We start from the raw sequence: 19,297 nt of genomic DNA, 5'->3' as shown, positions 1-19,297 counted from the left end.
CGCAAGACTGTTGGAGTGAAGGTAACCTAGTCACCTCTTTTAACAAAATAATACAAATAAAAGTAAAATCCCGATCCAGTGGGCCTAAATCTGTTCTCCGGGCCCTCTCAAGAGGACAGTCAACCAACAGCAGGGGAAAAACACCGTGTCGTACAACGCACCGGCTGACGCGGAGGCCGTACGCTGACGTCGGCGCTGGCGGGCTCATGTGACGTAGGGCCGCCGCCGCCCGGGCCGCCGCCGTGGTCAAATCCGCGCAACCGCGAAACCCTGTACCGCCAAAAATGGGTTGGCGAGGAGGGGCAACGGACTTGTTCGGTAGCGGTTAGTTCGTTAGGGTTTGAATTGCGAGTTCAAAATGCGCAGCTTTGGACGTGTGGGGCTAGTTGATCCTTTTTTCTTCGCCTTTTGCCTACGATTGATTCCCACCTCGGAGCCCTCGAAACCCCACTACCCACAGCACAGCAACAACTGCCCGTCAGCTCAAGCCATGGCCACCACACCGCTCTACACTCAACCTCAACCTACCACTTAGCGACGGCGCCCCCTTACCTTCCGCCACCTCAGCTGCCAGCCCCGGCCCCGCCTCCGCCCCCGCCTCCTCGTCTGCTGCTACCGCCGCTGCTACTGCTGCTGCTGGGTCCCAAGCCAAAGTGACTGCCAGCAGGCTGCAGTCCTCAGCCTCCGTCAGCTCCAGGAGGGGCAGCACGAAGCAATGGGAGCCAAAAGAAGCCCATTCAGGATCTGGAGTCCGGCGGGGATCGAACCTGCGACCAGGGCACCTTGACATGTGAGGGACGCGAGCAACGCATGCACCAGCAGCACCAAAACACACACACACATACGCGACATACACTATTGCTACTAGAGCAAAAAAGGCTTGCACACGCACATTCAGTTCCGTACGTGCGAGAGTTCCAAGCGGCACACACACACATATATATGGGGAATGCGGGGTTGCCCAATAGCGACACAAGCACCGTTGACCACCACCGCGACGACATGAGGACCCGGCGCGGCACCAGAGCAAGGATATCGCTTCTCCACCCCTTACCCCACTCTTCTATACTTCTTCCCGGGGCTCTAGCCCGGCAAAGGGTGGTTTGCGAAGTCTGAAGCTGCTTCTTGAATTGGCTTCTGCACTGCAGCATTCCCCCGCTCCTCGACACCTGCGGCCCAGCGCCCACCCGCACCTGATGCCGCCGAGAATTCGAATCCGCGGCTGGTCGGGGGATAGGAAGCGCTGCAGCGCCGAAACCACACGGCTGTCGAAACCGCCGCCGCCAGGGCCCCACCACCGCCACGCCGCCCCGGCCCCTGCCACGGAGGTCCAGCCGCGGGTGGCTGCCTCCGCCGCCGCTGCCCCGGGAGTATCCGGTGCCGAGGAGCGTCGCCCGCTGAAGTACAGAAACGGCCCGCCAGCGGCAGGGCTGGGATCCGGACGCCGCTGCAGATGGTGCTGCTGCTGGCCGCTGAGCCAGCGGAGCGCCGTAGTTGCCGTACGGGGCACGGCAACTTCCAGCCGAAGGACGCCCGACGGCAGCGCCGCGTGGTCGGCAACAGCGCCGGGCAGGCGCCGCAGTAGCGCCAGTGCGCCGTCGGCAAGCGTGGCCTTCCGTACGAGCAATATGTAGGAGGTGGGTGGGTGTCGTGTGTGCGTGTGCGTATATGCCGGGGAAAGGAGAGGAACGATTGGGTAAGGAGGAGAGAACGTCCCTGACATGCTGCGTCCTGGATGTGGTGTGAAGAAGTGAGCTATACTATACGTGGGCGAAGACAATGGGCTCAACTTACTTGTGGTCCTAGGGTGATGGTTTTGCAGACCGCAACGGGCAGGAGGAGCCACAGGTTGGGGGCCTTCGCCTGGGTGCCAGCGGGCTGGTCTGTGGCTGGGGCGCCGCTAACCGGAACGACATTCGTGGGGCCGCCGTGGCGTGACGCGCCGCTAATGGCGTCAGCAACCCCATTGGCGGCATTACCGACGGCTTGCCGATCTGGGTCATGCAGTTCATCGCGAGCTTCTGCTCCAGTCGGCGTCCCGGCGACAGAGGAGCTTTCCGCTACGCCTGATGGCCCGGCGACAACTGTGTACGGCAGGGCTCCGGCAGCGCCCCGCAGTGGCCGTCGATTGCCGTGCAAGGCAAGGCGGCATACAGTAGAGCATACGGGAACGGATTGCTTTGTGACGGGAAGTAAGGTCCCCGGCGCGCTCGTCTGTGGCGCTGCAAACCCTTTTGCGCTTGCCACAAGCGTCATGTCCTGCAGCGGCCAAAGGATTTGACGAGGCTATAATCCGTGCGTTTGTAATTATATAATTATGTCTTCATACAAGAACCTATGCGTAGTTGATGCGTGCTGAGCGCTGCGCCTGGCGGCGCCTCAAGACTCGTGCAAGTGTACTCAACGACTGAAGAATCCTGAGTGAGTTGCTCCACGAACACGTATATAATACAGATTTGGTTAACACTCAAGGCCCGGACGCACCTCTCAGTCACTATTATCCACACAGCATAAAGTCATAAAGTCAATTGTATATCGTTGGTGCACCTTTGTTCATTCTGCTGAAAAAACTATAACGAATTATGATAATCATAGCACTTTCGATTGTCATGCATGTCGCGGGCGGGTGCATAAGCTTATCAGCAACATGAGATGCATAATCACAGGCGTAATAGTTACACACAACGGCCTTAATCGAGCAGTCCTTATATATTATATTGCATTCAAACCACTGCGACCTCTTGCAAGGATGACAGACGACATCAGGATCTCGTACAGGTGGCCATATATTTGGAAACCTTCAGGCCGTGCCAAAACGCCTATTCGTCCTAGCATTAACTTTATTTATAGAAACATTTTCGACATAAATCAATAGCTTGCTGAAAATTTGATTATTTGGATTTGAGCATTTGCAAGGAAACCGACAACCGTGCCAAGCAAGTCCATGCAACATGGCAACAGCCAGCCGTGCCAAGCGAGACAATGCAACATGACAACAGCCAGTCGAAGCATTCCAAAGTTAAGATGCTACAAAGCGCAAGTGAAATGTATGCTGCGCACCGGCTGCTTTCCGTGCAGTCAACAGTACCTCCTAATGAGTCGTGCTGCAAGGTCTCTCGCTGCACGACACAAATAGGAAACGCTTTGCTTCACCCAGCGCTGAATGGGTTGTTGTAGACCCCGAGAATGCACGGGCTTGGATGCAAACCCGGTTCCCAAACTGGCACCGTGAGCTGTCTCGCCCAGCATGCACATATCCGGTAAGAAGCTTACCCAACGAAAACCTGCCGTGCAAGACCCTGCTATGCTGGCCTTAAGCTGGTCTTTCTACCGCTTACACCTTAGAGCGCAGCCATGCATGCGTTGCTGTTCAACAGCAACGCATACAGACGCACCCACTTGGTGGGTCTTGGCGGGTTTTCGCTTCTCAGGCAGGGCAGCATAAAGACTTCCCATTATCGCAGATCGGCACTGCAGTCAGTCAAGGAAGATGACTATAACTCGGTGATTGTGTGTGATTACTGAATATGTGTCGGAACAAAAGCTGTGTGTTGCGAAAGGGCTGTGAAGTATGCGGGCCAAAACCCTTCAAGCATATCCATCCATTTATGTTTCACATTCAGTTAGAAACGAAGTCCCAGTCTTATGCTGGCTGCTGAGCTGTGCAACGGATTAACGATGGCGCCTGTGGAGCTCCAGCTCTGCTAGGGAGCTGCCGTACAAAAGCACGCTGCAGCTGGGCAAAACCCCATTTTAAGCTTCAGCATGCATGACCCCTTCGTAGCCGCAACTGGCACATGCGTGGAGAAGAACGCCCAGCATGTGTGCGACTGCATACACTTCCCAGGGCGGTACGACGGGACGCGACCTTCATCTTCGACCCCTCCACCCTCCCATTTCGGTGAAGGTTTTACCCTTCTCCTAGCCGCCTCAGGATGTACACCGCACTCCGGGAACCGGCCTCCCTTTGATTTCTCGGAATCCCTTCATTTGGCGTTCATTTCGTGCTCATTTCGGAATGAAGGGCTGAGGGGCCTTTAGAACATATCGAAGGAGTTTGGCTGAAGTGGTCATAATTCACGGATTCCTTTATAGAAGCCTTCTGATATTGCCATGCCAGCATTTTCTATTTAAAAATAGGTATTTTAGAGGTAAGTGCTTTAATTCAGGCACAAATTTTTGTCCCGCCCACCGGAATAGAGATGAGTTCAACATCCCCAGTCTGGCCGCAGGTGCCCATGTGCTGCCAAATGCGGACCTGAGCCCCCCTCGGCAGAGTGTCCATGCGCATGGCCCTGCCGGGTGAGGATCTGGCAATAACCTTTGCTGTGACCGCGGACCGGTTGACTCTCACAAGGATTGCCGCAATATGTGACCGCATTGTAAGGACCCCGCCGATTCAGCAGGTTGAAGGCGGTAGAGAGGTTGGAGATGGCCCCATGGAGAGTGGTGGGGCAGGGCAGACGGTCCGGACAGGCCTTCCTGGATGAGCACCTCTCCAATGCTCCTCGAAGAAAGTCAGAAGGGACTCCGGGTCACAGCTTGGCAGGTTCATTGTAGGGCGGTGTTGCATCAGCCAGGTATGCAACTAGCAGGATTGGCTCCGAATCTTTAGCCAGCTGTCAGGAGCCCATTGCTGGCATATGGTATAATAAGCTGATGAAGGCGCGGGGCTGGGCATTGGGGGAACCCCCAGGCCGACCCTCGAGTGAATGAAGAAGGGCGGAAAGAGAGGAGGGTGCGGAGCCGGATGCCCCGACTCAGTGAGACGCCACGCTAGCAACCTGTAGAGACAGTGTAAGTCTCACCGGCTGGAGAGATCCAGGACACCCATCAATAATCTGCACGCACCTCGGAAGCTACAGCGAGGTTTGGCCTAGCTGGAGCGGTCCAGACAAATCGCACTAGATGACTCATCTGCCACGTAAGTTGCCACGCGTGAAGCTGTGAAGCTTAGCCCCACAAAAGGGGAAGGTTGAGGTCGCACCAGCCTGGTAAGTTGAGTGTCTGACGTCCACGCGCATAGCGTGTATAATACAGTCTACGGCGCGTCTGTCAGTCAGTTGTGTAATGGCTACTAAGCCCTGGGGAGATTCTTGGTAACGTCTAGTTGGAAAAGGTAGTACCGCTGAATCAACGGCGCTGATGTCGCCCCAACTTGGGGGTTGGCCATGGATGCTAAGTGGCAATTCAACAGCCCAGCGGAAACTGTCTTGTTGGTCAGCTTGTTTCCCCCGAGTGGCAGTTATTGAACTGTCGCCTGCATAACCGCCTGCGACCTTACCCATAAGCTTTCTCAATTTAGCTGTGGAACTCTGGTTACAAGAAATGCCTTCGAAACGTTATAGTAATACCTCCCTTGAGGTCGCCTTTGGTGGCGCCCTCCAAATTAAAAAATTTCGAACATTCGCTTTAGGTAATGTGGCTGATGATGGTGCGTGGATGGTTAGTCGCCTCATATGTTTGTACTGTTCCGACAACGCTGATGCTCATGAACCTCAGCTGCAACGTTCGGGCCGTACTTATATTACGATGGATGCTTAGGTTTTGCCCGTATCATGTGCTTCACATAAATTATTTTATGATGCAACGTTGCTGAGTGCGCCAAAGAGTGTTGACTAGACATCGGCTGGCAATAGAAGTTGGCAACCAGTAAAGTAAGACTCAATTGTTCCAAATGCAATTATAGCATTATCCTGCACAAGCAATTATATCTGATCGATCTGATAGGGAAACACTTTGGCGAGCGTCATGCTCCTTCGCCCGCCACATGCGATCAGTCCGTAGCTCGACAACCTCCAAAGCGCCACGAAGGTTGCCATGCGAGAGCATTATCCAGATTGTGATATCGTCCAAGGATTAACATGCGTGAGGGGGTAGCGCGATCACCTCTCCTTGGCGCAGCAATCTGCACGCTCCTGCTTGCACTGCTGCGGACAACCCTCCCCGTCAGTGCGGTCTCAGACACCGGTGCAGCGACACGGACGCTTGAACGGCTCGCGTCAGCACTGACGGGGGTAGCTCTGTCCTGGGATGAGGAGGTACGGCGGGCAGCGGGTATGGCAGCCCCAGTTTAGGTGTGGGATCGACCGCTGTGCCGGACACTCACATAGCCCCTGCCTGGACCTCACCCTCAATCCCATGGATCTCATCCTCCTATCCCTCCCTCCCTGGTCGGTCACCCTGTCGTGGCTCCTTGCCCAGGTGTTCTCAGGAGACCGGGGTAGTGAGCGGATACAGCCCCGGTTTCCAGGGGCTGTAGACCGGGAGGCCGTCAGCGGTGGCGGGGGAAGAGCGATTCGTACGCTGGAGGAGATGCAGCAGAGCGGGGAGGGTGGAGACGTTGGTGATGACGCCAGCTGGGGTGATGACAGCAGCGGGGACGACGGTGTCGAAGGCAGCAGCGCAGAAGTATTCACCGTTGAGGAAGCGACTTATAGAGAGAGCGAGATGGGGAATGCAACCTTAATGCATGCGTTGGAGGACGACGACGGCGACGACAGCGAAGACGACGAAGAGGCCGGTGATGATGCCGCGGCTCCGTCGCAAGCGCCGCGGCCGCCTAAGGCGGAGGCGGGCACCACCCCAGTCAGCCCTTCACAAGTGAAGCCGGGGCGGCCGCCGCCCCTGGAGCTCAAAGTCATTCCAAACCAGCCGGTACGGCAGCACTTCAGTTATGCGGTTATATGGCGCCCCCTCACTGATTACACGGATGCCCAGGGCAGTTATTCAGTCGACGGAAGGAAAGAGCGGCACGAAATAGAAAGGTCGGGACTTGGGGATGAGCTCTTCGTTGGATCCATACGCCGCCCGTGTCTCACTCGCGCCACCGTCCACACGCACGGCACACAACTCCCCCGGTTCAGGCTTCAATTCCCGCCAAGTGCGTTTTCATCCTGGGCACCGGGCGGTCCGGATCCACCTCGTTGATGGACGCGCTCAACCAGCTGCCGCATTACCTGATCCGCGGGGAGCAGGAGGGGTCGTTCTGGTTCCTGTACCTGGCCTGGAGGTACGGGGCTGGGCTGGGGCTGGGTCGCGGGGATGCAAGTGGAGGTGTATGTAGTGGTGAGCCCCGTATGTAGTGGTGAGCCCCGAGTGGTGAGCCCCGCAAGGCCAGACATGGACGCAAAACAGCGGCGGAGGAAAACATTATATGTGCTGTGCGTAATGTTTCATAGAGTCAGCAATGCAGTTAGTGGAATAAACTCCAGAAGTGCGAAGGAGAGAGATATCGCTTACGTCTAAACACATAAAAGCAGCTCCGGAAGATTCTACCGGGCACCGGTGTTATAGGACATGGTGGCCGGTGCCCACCCGCCCCCGGAAGCGACACGGCACAACAACACAACAGGAGGCAGGGCAGAGCGACCGTGGGGCAACAACAGGCCAGGGATATGAAGCTACATGTCGCATAGTAGATGTGGGGATGCCACACCATGAGCATGAGGAGGATTAAGGAAGCAAATCTGGGCGCAGGCAGCCCACGGACCTACTGCGTAATGAAATGCTGTGGTTTCAGGGAATGGCGGGTCCCATGGGCTTGAGAGCACCATTGATCAGCTGGCGACTGTGGAGTCCAGGTCCTCTTCAGGGAGCGGCTTATTGTTACAACTATCCTTCTTGCTAACAACACGCGCTGCTTATAAGACTCTTTCCCCTTGTTGCACCAACCCACATACATACGTACATACATCTGGGGATGTACACACACACAGGATGTTGAAGAAGTCGATGAAACACTCGACCAACTTTCAAGTCCACCAAAAGCAGGCGGAGGCGCTATACGGCACTCGCGATGCGGGTTGGCTTAGCTATGACACCGTGAAGCGAGTGTACGACAAGTATGCCGTAGAGCACAAGTTGCCGTGGTTTAATGATTTGCATGATGCGCGCGTCAGCGACGCGGCGCGAGCATTTTACGCCGCCACGTACGGATATCATGGGCCGGGTGAGATACGGTCCGGTCCGACCGGGGTTTAATGCTGGCATGTTGGTTTGGCTCCGGAACCGCCTTGTCCAGAACGTTGGGCGGAATATGCTCATGCGGAATAATGCCTCTACCCGACCTCTAGTCCTTCTCTCCCTGACATTCTTTGCAAAGAAGCTCAGTAGCTCCTTGCATCCTGCACCTTTTCAGATGCCGTTAGTGGCTTCAAGGAGATTCGCTTCGTTTGCGGGCGCGCTTTTCCCTCCCCGGACTGTCGCTACAGCGACTTTGACAGCTTCATTCGCTTCCTACGGCTTATGTGTACTGATGCCAAGGTAAGGCTAGGGCAGGGACGGGGTGCTTGAGGGGTTTGGGGGTTCTTCACTGGTTCGGACTGCCACATCATCTCTGACATGTGACTTTGTGATGTGTATAGCTCCAAGGTAACGTGTGGAGTGTGCGCCCGTGCCCCTGCAGGTGCTGCTCAACTCCCGCGCTTCAGCTGCCCCCGAGGACAACCACAAGCTCATAAGCATGGTGGCGGGTGCCGGTGTGAGGCCCACAAATGCCACACACACATTTGCCGAGGATTTGGAAGTCACGCACAGCTGGTATGACAGGTATGTAACAACAGGCGCTCGGAGTACCCTTTGGGTTTGCCCGTTTGGGGACCTCATGGCTTTTGTACCTTGCTCCGTACCTTGCAGGTACGCGAAGGAGCATCCAGGTTCTGCGTTCAGGGTGATTATGGAGGACATGTTTGATGAGGAGGTGAGTGAGTGGCAGGGGTCGGGGTGGGTGGGTGGGGGAAAGGAGGCTCCAGGGGGGTGGGGCATGAAGGTGGGTGGACCTGTCACGGGTCAGAGTGGACCGGTCCTTGGGTGGGTAGCGCCGGTGAAGTGGTACGGTGTGTTGCACCCTGTCTGTCTGTCTGTCTGTCTGTCTGCCCGCCTGTCTATTTACCTGCCTGCCTGTTTGCCTGTTTGCCTGTTTGTCTGTCTGTCTGGCGCAGAAGAACGCTACCCTGGCTCGTCAGATTCTGAAATTCCTGAAGGAGGACACCGACGCCAAGATCTCCTTCAACCGCATGCCCTCCTGGTCTGTGAATCGGAGTAAGTTCCACCGCAATCGGCCAAGGAAGAAGGAAGTTGAGCGGGACCCCTGGGACCTGCGGCGGCGACAGCGGCGGCGGCAGCTCCTCAGGGGGTCCTCGAGCAGCGCTGCATCCGACGCTGTCCCCCCCTAGGGTTTCACTTCCTGATAGTACCTGAGGTTTTCGAGCCTAGTTGGCGTACCGTTCGCATAATAGACAAGACAACGAGCGATTAACTGTTACATCAGTTGGTGAAGCCAGCTGGTGGTGCCTGCAAGCAGAGAGAGAGAGAGAGAGAGAGAGGGTACTGCTTCAGTGGAGGAGGAGGGGGGAGAGGAGGGGGAAAAGCCGAGGCGCGCACCGGAGCGCGGGCTGTCGTGTACCAGGTCGCGGGTGGCCCTAGCCCGGCGAGCTGCAGTGGAATCAGTACTGACCATGATGAAGAACTCGCCAAGTGCCGGTCCAGGGCACTGACAATGCCTAAACCTATGGTTGCGTAGCTCGTACGATAAATACCGCTAAAACGCGCTTAGCGCGCCACACCAAACACTGATGCGTGAGTGGCACTCGCGCTAAATCCTTTCAGAAACCTTGGCTTTACTGCAATTACTTGTAAAACCTTCCGTGATGTCTTAGATGGCATCTGAGGCTCGTTGAGCTGTGCGGGGAGTAATGAACGGCGTGTGATCAAGGAATGAGAGGAATGCGGGCATCGGGTGATACAGACGTGTAGGACTACACTAGTGGCAGGTCTCATCTTGGCTGCTGCAGAACTGAAATATTGGATATGCGGGAGCCGTGGCTACGCCTGCCATGGAGTTGTGGAAGAGTGTACACAGCGTGTGAATATGTGCGCTGTAATGTTTGACAGCCAAACAGGCCCCGTGTTTATTACGGCGTCTTGTAGATACTATCTACCTTTACAGTTTTATACAGATGCATGGTATGTTGCATGTCATGGTTTGTGAATCTCGTGGTCGCGTGTATCTTGGATGGGTCGGAGTACGATGGCCTGATCCTGAAAAGCCTTTTAGCTCCATTCCAATATGGAGAGACCAAAGAGCTAATGCTGAGGAAATCTCAGCAGTTTTGTAACATGGTTGTCGTAGACTCAATTCTCATGCTACTGGGCTATTGACGTACCGTCTACTGTGAAGGTTTCCTGTTACCAAGAAACGGCAGTGGTATTACGGCTGCGACAGCCAACAACTGGTAAAACTGTTTACAACTGTTTACAACTGAAACGCGACATGGCAGCTGGCACTTTGGCGCTTGGCGGCTGCAGACCCTTTGCGTACATAATGCTCTATCCCAACTAAGTTTTCCACACAGTTTTGCAAGCAAGGTGAGTGAGGATGGCAGCTCTGACCAAACCCTGAAGGTATTTTTACAGTTGTGAAATAAGGAACATTTTGTAGCTTGCAAACAGCAGCAATGACGTCATTGTTTGGAAATCTTTTTGGTGGAAGTGGCTCCTCAACGGGACTCTTCAGCAATTCGAGCAAGTTCAAGGCACCGGAACAGCCACCTTTTCATGTTATTGGGAATCGCGCCGGGCATGAGGAGGACACAAGAGTAGAATTCAATGTAGCCCCGAAAGTGCAAAAAAAGCAAAAGGCTGTTCATGATGGCGCCGCCGACGGGTGTGGCCCCGCAAACCACAAGGCGAAGGCCTCGAAAGCCAAAAACGACATCCGACCCTCCGATGGATCTCACGCTGTAGCACCTGAGAAGTCGCAGCGCTCGAAGAAGGAACGGAGGCGGACCTCGCAATCGGTTGACGATGACGGTGGCGAAGCCGACGTTAACGATGCTCGCCCTACCACCGGTGGCGGTGGCTTCGACGCAAAGGCCCCCAAGAAAAAAGACAAGCAGAGCAAGCGCGCGGCTGAGGCCCCGGATTCCGGCGCTGACGCAGCTGTCCCACCCGCGGCGGGCCTCCGACCTGGCAAAAAGCCAAAGGCAACCGTTCCGACAGCGCCCGGCAAGGCGGCAGAAGCATCACCTCGCGCCCGCGCAGCCCTGCAGCAGTCGCTGGACGCTGTGAAGGGAGAGCCGACGGCGGCGGCGGAGGGTGGTTTGGCTTCCCAGAAGGCCATCCGCAAGGCCGCGGCGGTCGCCGCTGCCGCCGCCGCCGCCGCCACAAAGCAGGAGCCACATCAACAGCGAAAGGGAACAGGGCCCTTGGAAGGCAGCGGCGGCGGTGGCGGCGTCACCAAGCGCAAGGCTCCTCCGCCTGCAAAAGGTGAGGATGACGATGAGGATGCGGACATGAGTGGCGACGTCAGCGATGGCAGCGACGACGTCAACACCGGTGTGAACCAGCAGGAGTTGGCGGACGTAGGCGGCACTGGGGGTGTTGGGGCTGATGGGGCCGAGGGGGGTAGTGATGGCACGGCGCCAACCGCCAAGCGGCGACGTCTCAGTCCGGAGGAGGAGCTGGCGAGGCTGAGCCGCACCGTCTTCGTGGGCAACCTGCCTTCGTCATTTGCCACCACGCCCAAGCTGGTCAGGCGACTGTTTGAGGGTTTCGGAGCGGTCGAGTCCGTACGCATCCGAGGGGTGCCTGTCAAGGTGCGTGTCTGTGGTGTGTATATGTATGTATGTATTGTTGTTGGTGTGGTAGGTAGAAGGCAACACATCGCACGCGTGACGTAACGCATCACAAGTGCGTTCGCGTCTGTGTTGGAGAGCGCCATCATGAGCTGCATAACGTACCGCAATGTGCAGTACGGATGTACTGCATTACCGTACACAGCCTCCGCGGTCCGTCCATGGCATTATCAAGGGTGCTGCTGGCACCTGCTGACGTGTACGGCTGACGCATGCGTTACGTAACGGCACTAGCGGTACGGCAATGGCCCGGACGGGACAGGCTCCTGCGCGCCCCCAAGGACTCACTCCGTCTCTCCACTTTCCCCGCTTCCCCTTTCCTCCCCTGGATCCGGATTCGGATCTGGGTTCCTGCCGCCCTGCCAGATGGACGCTAACATGCCCCGCCGCGCCGCCATCCTCTCCGGCAAAGTGGACTTCGAGCGGGGTCCCTGCACCGCCTTCGTCGTCTTCAAGCAGCCCGAGGTGGCCCAGGCAGCCTTGGGAGCTAACATGCAGCTCGTGGAGGGACACCACATAAGGGTGGACCTGGCGGCGCCCAGGAGCGCAGCAGCCGCGGCGGCGGCGGCAGCGGCAGCGGCGGTAGGCAGTGGGAAAGTCAAGGCAAAGGCGGCCGCCGCCGCTGCCGCGGCGGCGGCAGCTGCGGCGGCCGCCGCCGGCAGCTCCGGTGGCATGTACGACCCATCTCGCAGCGTGTTTGTGGGGAATCTGCACTTCCAGGTGACGGATGAAGAGCTTATTGAGCTGGTGTTGGGGCAGGCGGCGATGCACCCCGAACTGACAGATGCGGTGGAGGCGGTTCGCGTGGTTCGCGACCGGGAGAATACCGTGGGCAAGGTGGGTGGGCGGAGGGGTTCTCGGTTCAAATGGGTGGGCGTGGCAAGATGGCTGGATGGCGGGGTAAATGGGTGTATGAGATGAACTTGGGCTGAAGATGAATGTGCCTCAACCTCCAGTGGTCCCGAAACCATGAAAAGAGAGCTGTACGACAGGAAACAAACAATTTGTACAAGTCGTTATTACAACTACCCATGTTTTGTAATTTCATTAACGGAAGCCTAACCAGTTTTGCCAGAAGTGCGAGGTGTCCAGTCCTGCCGGGATTCTTGTCTTGTGAGCTGTACGGTGTACAGCTGTACAGCCATGTCGTACGGTATGTTCTGATAGATGTCTACTTCAGGATTTGTTGCAGCTGTGGCACATGTGGGACATGGCTGCTCCTTCGGGCTGCAAACGAAACAGAGGGAAAGGAAGAGAGGAAGAAAGCGACCGAATAAATAAAGCGAAAAAGCTTCCTTTAGCAACAGAGCGGCCCGGGCTCAACACCGCTGGCGCCTTCTTCCACCCGACGGCTCTGCGACTGCAGACCTGGACTGTGCGAATGGCAGTCGGTCTGTCGGAGGCCATCTTGTTCTGCCATCCATCTTGTTGCCCACCACCCGAACTCCTTCCTTTCCCTTCTCCCGCTGCATCACGGAAATCATGAACAGGGATTTGCGTTCGTGCTGTTGAAGACCAAGGAGGCGGCCCGGGCAGCACTCTCACTGAATGGGCAGCTGCTCCGAAACCGACCTCTGCGGGTCACGAAAGCGAGCCGCCAGGCCGCAGCGGCCGCAGGTGGAGGAGGACGTGGTGGCCGAGGAGCCGCCGGAGGTGCCGGCCGCGGTCGCGGCGGCGGTCGTGGCGGCCGCACCGCCGCCGTCGCCTCCGACCCCTCCAGCTGGCAAGGTATGAAAACCAAGGGCAAGGTGAAGGCGGTAAGGGCGGCCGATGGCAGCGGAGGCGGCGTCAGCGGTCCGCCGGCAAACCGGTCACGGACCGACAAGAGGCCGGCGGTGGCGGCGCGCAAGGCGGCGGCGGCCTCGGCCCTGGCGGCGGCGGCGCCAAAGCTGTACGGGATCCAAAAGAAAAGGGCAAACGGCATGGATGCGACCTTCGGCGGCCGTAGCGGTGGTCGGGGAGGTCGCGGTTCCTCCGGTGCCGGGCGGGGCCGATTTGGCCGCGGTGACCGGGGAGGAAGGAACCCTGCGGCAGGTCGGGGTGGGGGTCGCGGCGGAGGTGGAGGCGGAGGTGGCGGCTTGAAACGGGGCAGGGATGGAGGCGGTCGCGGAGCGGGACGTGGGCTGGGTTTTCCTGGGCGAGGAGGCGGCGCTGGTAGGGGCAGGGGCCGAGGGCGAGGCAGATGAAGTTGGGGGTTGTTTAGTCACAGAATTGGTGGTGCCGCTGGTTCGGGTTATGTGGGTGGCTTACTCCCGGGGTGGGGTGGCGGGAGCGTGGAGCTGGCTGAAGGACCTGCGCGTGGGCTGACCAGCTTGCCAGCTTTGGGCCGTCGTGCTGGTATTCGGCCTTTTTGTTGGGGGCCCGGCCCAGGCATGTAGATTGGGCACCGGCAACCATGCGCAGGGGTTACTGGTGTCGCGTGTCCCCTTGCCGCGTGTTCGCTCTATTTAGAGGACAACAACAACAACAACATCAGGAAGCAGTTGCAAGAGGGAACCGGCAGCCTTGCCGCAGTTGCATGTGTGTCAGTGTGCCCCATGTGTAAGGAGGTTATTTCGCTTTGATGGAGGCTCGGAGCAAGTAGACCTTCAGGAGTTGATACTTTTGGAAGTCGAGGGCAGGCCGGCATTTGGGGGAGTTGTTGCTCTGGAGTGTTCAGGGAGCCGTTGAGCAGTAAGGGGGGCGGGGTGCGATGACATGTACGGCAATGCCGTTCTCTATGTGTGACAGGGCTGTTCCTACACCCCTCCCCCCTTTCAGATGAAGGGGGGGAAGCCGTCCACAGGCCGAAAGCCGGGCAGCTGCTGCGGCAGGCGTCGAATAAGCCGCAATAAGCCGCACGTCACGCAGTCGCGCGTCCTACAGCACGGCTGCACACGCCCGCATATTCGCAAGTGAAGCAACCGTTATAGCCCATCTGGGCCAGTGGGGCAGTCGCCCTGGGTCGCCTGCCTTGGGGTGGGGGCGCTTGGGGCCTTCCCAATCGATCCAGTGACATCGCGCTCAGAGCAGAGGCCGCTACGCAACCCGTGAACCGGTCGGGGAGAGGTTGGGTGACGGGCTGATCGAGTCCGGGCACCCCGGAACGGAATGCAAGCTGTTGCAAGGCATCATCTCAGCTTGTGAGGCAACGTGATCCGTGGGGGAGAGGGAGGAGGACCGTACAAGGGGGAGTCCACGAGGGGGCGCACGGGCTCCTGAGGCGCGGCTGAGCAACTGTAGAGAGTCGTTCAGCAACCAAGCAAGCACACACATACACACACACACTCTTTGTGTCTCTCTGACACCCCAAAATGACTATTTCCAAAAGGGGCGGTATTTCGGCGGTGGATGGACAGTTGATTGCGCTCCACTTGGAGGGGGGCGAAGCGGTGGGTGGTTTCACTGTAGATTCGGGTCTTTCTGCAGCTTTCTGCACTCTAAAGATCAAGAATCAAGAACTGCCGTACATGGTTGGCCAAAGGTGCTCGTCTCAAGCTGTACATGTAAGTGGGTTGTACATCCTAGTGGGCCTTATGAAGGAGGTTTCTTTCTGTATGGCACCAGCGGCGAAATGGAAAAGAGAGAGCGACGGAAAATTAAACAGTTCCCGATACTTCAGCCGGCAGCAGCAGCAGGCTCCCGCCGGGGTGCCAAACAGCGACTTTCCAAACACCAAGCGGGATGGAGGTTTTGGCCGACTTTACCAACACCTGCTGGTGCCAAGTACGGAAGTCACCCATGCCAAGCGCCTGTTTACCTGTACCTGCGGATGGAGGGGGATGGCCATCCCGTCTAGTACGTATCAACGGACAGCAGTCAGGCAGCAATCGATGGCAGCAGTCACATGAACGGTACATACATCGCCGCGACTGCGTGTTGGCTGCGAGCTGCGTGGAGGTGGAAAAGAGAGAGATAGAGGGTGGTTCCGCGAGCCATTTAGCATGCAGCAGTGCGCGCGTGCAGGACGGGCAATCAGCGCGATCGCCTGTAGAGACTTTCCAGCGGTCATGCTGGGCCAGGGCGGCGACCTGGCCTGCTTGCATTTGCGGATGAAAGCCCTACCAAGGTGTCGAGGTGTGTTATGTGGGAGCCCCCGGCAAGGGCCGTGTGGTCGGGAAGGGAGGCGGAGGAGTGGGGTTATTACGCTTCGAGCGATGTGGTCCACGCAGGTGGGTTCAGGTTAGGGGAAATTGCCAAGGGAAAGGCAGGTGGCGGGAAATGCGAGTCCGTGTACCGTGTACGAGGATTTGGATTGGAGCACATGTGGATTACGGTGGGGTAACCCCGGCCAGCCGAAATCCTGCTGGAATACTGCTAAATTGTGCGGTCGGATATGGCAATATGGGACGAACGAATGAGTGACGGAGAGCTCATTCTCTCTCTCGTCCCATATCGGCCTATTACTTTTTTGTAATATGAAATCGATACACTGTCAGGCCGATGTTTTTACCTTTGGTTAGATCTGTGCTGTAAGAAAGCAAAACTCTAGAGGTAAAAGTGGAAATGCGGGCTTACGTTCCCCTGTAGATGTCTCGCATCCCGGCAGGTGTTGCCTCCAGCCTCTTCCTATAGCGAACACCGAAACGGATATCGAAAGCAACATGCGTTCCTCGTTTCATCGCACGTCATCTGTTGGTCAACCGCCACGCCTTGAGCAAAAGATACCTGGTCCGCCAGGGCTTCCATGGCTTGGGCAGCTGCCCGCGTTCCTGCGCAGCAGGTTTTTTCCAAAGCAAATGCTAAAATGGGCGGAAGAGTATAACGGAGGTGGGATCTTGCTCAGCGTCGGCCTTTACGATTGCAACATAGTTAATTGGCGTTGTCGACTACGCCTCAAACACCATCGCCGCTTATGGTCCGTACCCTATCTTCCCCGGATTAACGAAACAAGTACCTGGCTCAGGTTGGCGACCCACGAGGTCTAACCTTTCCATGGAACCTGTCCCGGGACTATTGTCACCGGCCCCCGTTGTCTTTTCCGGTAGCCGTGTTTGTTCTTCCTCCATTATAGCACCAGCTCTACTACCCGTCTCCCTTCTCCAACCGACTTCCCACCCGTTCCCCCACCCCAAACCCCTCCCGTCCCCTTGACCGCTTACAACTCCCCGTCATCCCCTGGAAAACACACATACCGCACACCGCCCAGTATATCGCATGGAGATTGTGGGCAGGAGGTACCTCGTGGTGTCAGGTGCGTACATGTTTGTATGCATGTATGTATGCATGACTTAGATGCATGTATGTATGCATGTATGTATATATGTATGTGTGTATGTGGGGGGCAAGGTCGGGGTTCGTAGATGGATGGGAAGGAAAAGGAAGGGACGGGTCCTCCTCATGACGCATCAACCCCTTCTTCTTGAGAGAGTCCGCTCGCCCCTACCGTTCCCACCCCACCCCGCCCCGCCCCACAACAACACCCCGCCAATGGCTACTCAACAGACCCGGCTCTGCTGCCGCCCATTATGGGGCGGGGAGGACCAGGGCTGCCCAAGTCAGAAGGGTACGGCATGTGGGATCCGGTGATCAGGTGGGTTGTTGGTTGGTTGACGGTTGGACAGTTGGCGATTGGCACTGGTTGGGTCTTGGGCGAGTGTGGCTGATGGTCGCTAACGCGATGGCTGCATCAAAGGTTTGCGCAGACCTGTTCGAGGGTTGCGTACACACGATTACCTTGTCACGCTGTCGATATGTATGAGGAAATGTATGTATGTGTGTATGTATGTATGCATGTATGTCCGTTCAGGTAGGGGGATCCAATACCACCCAAGGTCAGGGGGGGAGGGGAGGGGAATCCCGGGGCCGGGTCCCGGAGCCGAGTAGAGAACAGGATAGAGCGTCTCGTGGATAGGGTGTCAAAACCCAGAGGAGGTTGTGTTTTTGCAACTGGCACTGTCGTACATTGATCTTACCAAGTGTTAATTGTGGATGCCGGATGCATCCTGTTTCCCCCGTACCTCTTGTCATTCCCTCTTATTACAACCGCCACAACCACCGTAACCGTCACGACAACGGTCACAGCCAGCCAGCCACCAACCTACAACCTCCATAAGTTGTGTTGTTTGGCCGCTAGTGCTGCATGCCGAGCACTACCGCAACCGCTTCCTCTTTAACCCCTCAAACACACACCACCACACACACACCACCACACACACACCACCACACACACACCACCACACACACACCACCACACACACACCACACACACACCACCACACACACGTGTCTGCAATAGACTCGCTGTCTCACGCATGATATGATCCCCCAGCCCACAACCCCCAACACCTGACACCTCCTCACCGTCACACGCCCTCGCAGTCCGCACCCTGGAGTTCAGGGCATCGTAACGGTCTCCGAAACCACTGATGTGTGGCGCGCCGTACGGCGGTCGTACGGCCCGGCCATGGGGCTTGGCAGCCTGGGGTACGTCCCCGGTTGTGTGTGTAACTGTCTGAAGGGGGATTTCTTATGTGGCGGTGTATGTATGTATGTATGTATGTATGTATGTATGTATGATTCGGCGGAGTAAGGGGTGGGTCACCCGTGGCCTCTACTAGCCTGCTGGCAGTCCCCACCACCTCCGGGATGTTTCGGTGGACCCTTCACCATCCTTCACCACCACCACCACCACCACCACCCGCGGAATCTGACGGATCAAGGTCTCCTGGCGGCTTATCCAGCGTGTTGCCGGGATTGAACCTGGAAACGCCCGGGAGCACTGTGCCGCGCCTCAGCGCACTTGCTGTGTCTGGAGCCGATGTCTGTTTGTCTGTTAGTATGTCTGTACGTCTTTGGGACGAGGAAGGAGCGACCCATACTCCCGGGAGGCGCATGATGTGCCCGACACACATACAGAATCACATGTGCGAGCACACTCACAGCACTCACCCGTTTCGCTTTTTGCCGTACGTGATGGGGGGCACAGGGCGAGGACATGAACACCAAAACACACATGCACAGCCCGACCCCGACCCGTATCCTCATACCCCTGTCCTGCCGCCCTGCCCCCGGTCCCAGGGGCCACTACCCCGCCATCCTCCGCTGCGCCGCTGCTCTGGGGGACTACATAGAAGCAACCTGTACGGCCGGTATGATTTGTACGACAGCTACGGACACGGACGCCGGCTCATCTCTCCCATGCCCTCCTTCAAGCTCGTCCCTGGAGATGGATCGTCTGCTCAAGGCCCTCTCCCTCGACATGTTGGGCCGATGTGCCTTCGGACTGGATTTCGGAGCGGCCCGGAACCCGGAACACGTACCCCTGGCGCATAACTTGGAGAGGGTGGGTAGGGGGGAGAAGGGAGTGAGAGAGGGGAATGCGGCATAGGTGGGGAGGTGAGGCCTGACGCTGTAGGACCCTTGTTTGTCGGGGGTGGGGGCCCTGTCTCGGAGGTGGTCCACCCCCCACCCCCCACCCCTGGCCAGCAACTTTACGCCACTTTTACGTCAGCATTTTTTTCTCGCCGCCTTCACTACTTTTTCTACACCTACTAGTTTACGGTTTGGCTATAATATTTCTGGCGGCTTAGGTAGGTAGGACTTCCAACATCTACGTCAATTCTTCATCCCGAGGTTACAGTCGTCATCCCGAGGTTACAGTCGTCACAGTCGCCACGGACGCCTTTCGGTCAGTCCTTTCGGTTGCTACTATCTTGCCCTGGCAGCAGCTTCAATCGCGT

General features: G+C 57.3%; 2 protein-coding genes across 2 annotated transcripts; one reads left to right on the top strand and one right to left on the bottom strand.

Annotated features, from left to right (window-relative positions):
- Positions 1-1,193: 1,193 nt before the first annotated feature.
- VOLCADRAFT_118760 (uncharacterized protein) lies at positions 1,194-4,381 on the bottom strand (the record flags this gene model as incomplete). The annotated part of the gene is made up of 3 exons (XM_002954448.1): positions 1,194-1,612; positions 1,795-1,863; positions 4,193-4,381. Coding segments are annotated over 3 exons (677 nt in total), but the record flags the coding sequence as incomplete, so codon positions are not given.
- A 1,483-nt stretch (positions 4,382-5,864) lies between these two features.
- Positions 5,865-13,393, top strand: VOLCADRAFT_118759 (uncharacterized protein; the record flags this gene model as incomplete). Its single annotated transcript, XM_002954512.1, has 11 exons — positions 5,865-6,041; positions 6,205-6,657; positions 6,867-7,012; positions 7,719-7,951; positions 8,141-8,265; positions 8,408-8,550; positions 8,638-8,701; positions 8,943-9,042; positions 10,747-11,597; positions 12,003-12,473; positions 13,127-13,393. Coding segments are annotated over 11 exons (3,030 nt in total), but the record flags the coding sequence as incomplete, so codon positions are not given.
- Positions 13,394-19,297: the final 5,904 nt, after the last annotated feature.

The sequence above is a fragment of the Volvox carteri genome (genome assembly GCF_000143455.1).
Source record: "Volvox carteri f. nagariensis unplaced genomic scaffold VOLCAscaffold_43, whole genome shotgun sequence".
Taxonomy (NCBI): domain Eukaryota; kingdom Viridiplantae; phylum Chlorophyta; class Chlorophyceae; order Chlamydomonadales; family Volvocaceae; genus Volvox; species Volvox carteri.
The sequence above is the reverse complement of the archived record's forward strand: the minus strand, read 5'-3'. Positions and strand labels throughout refer to the sequence as shown.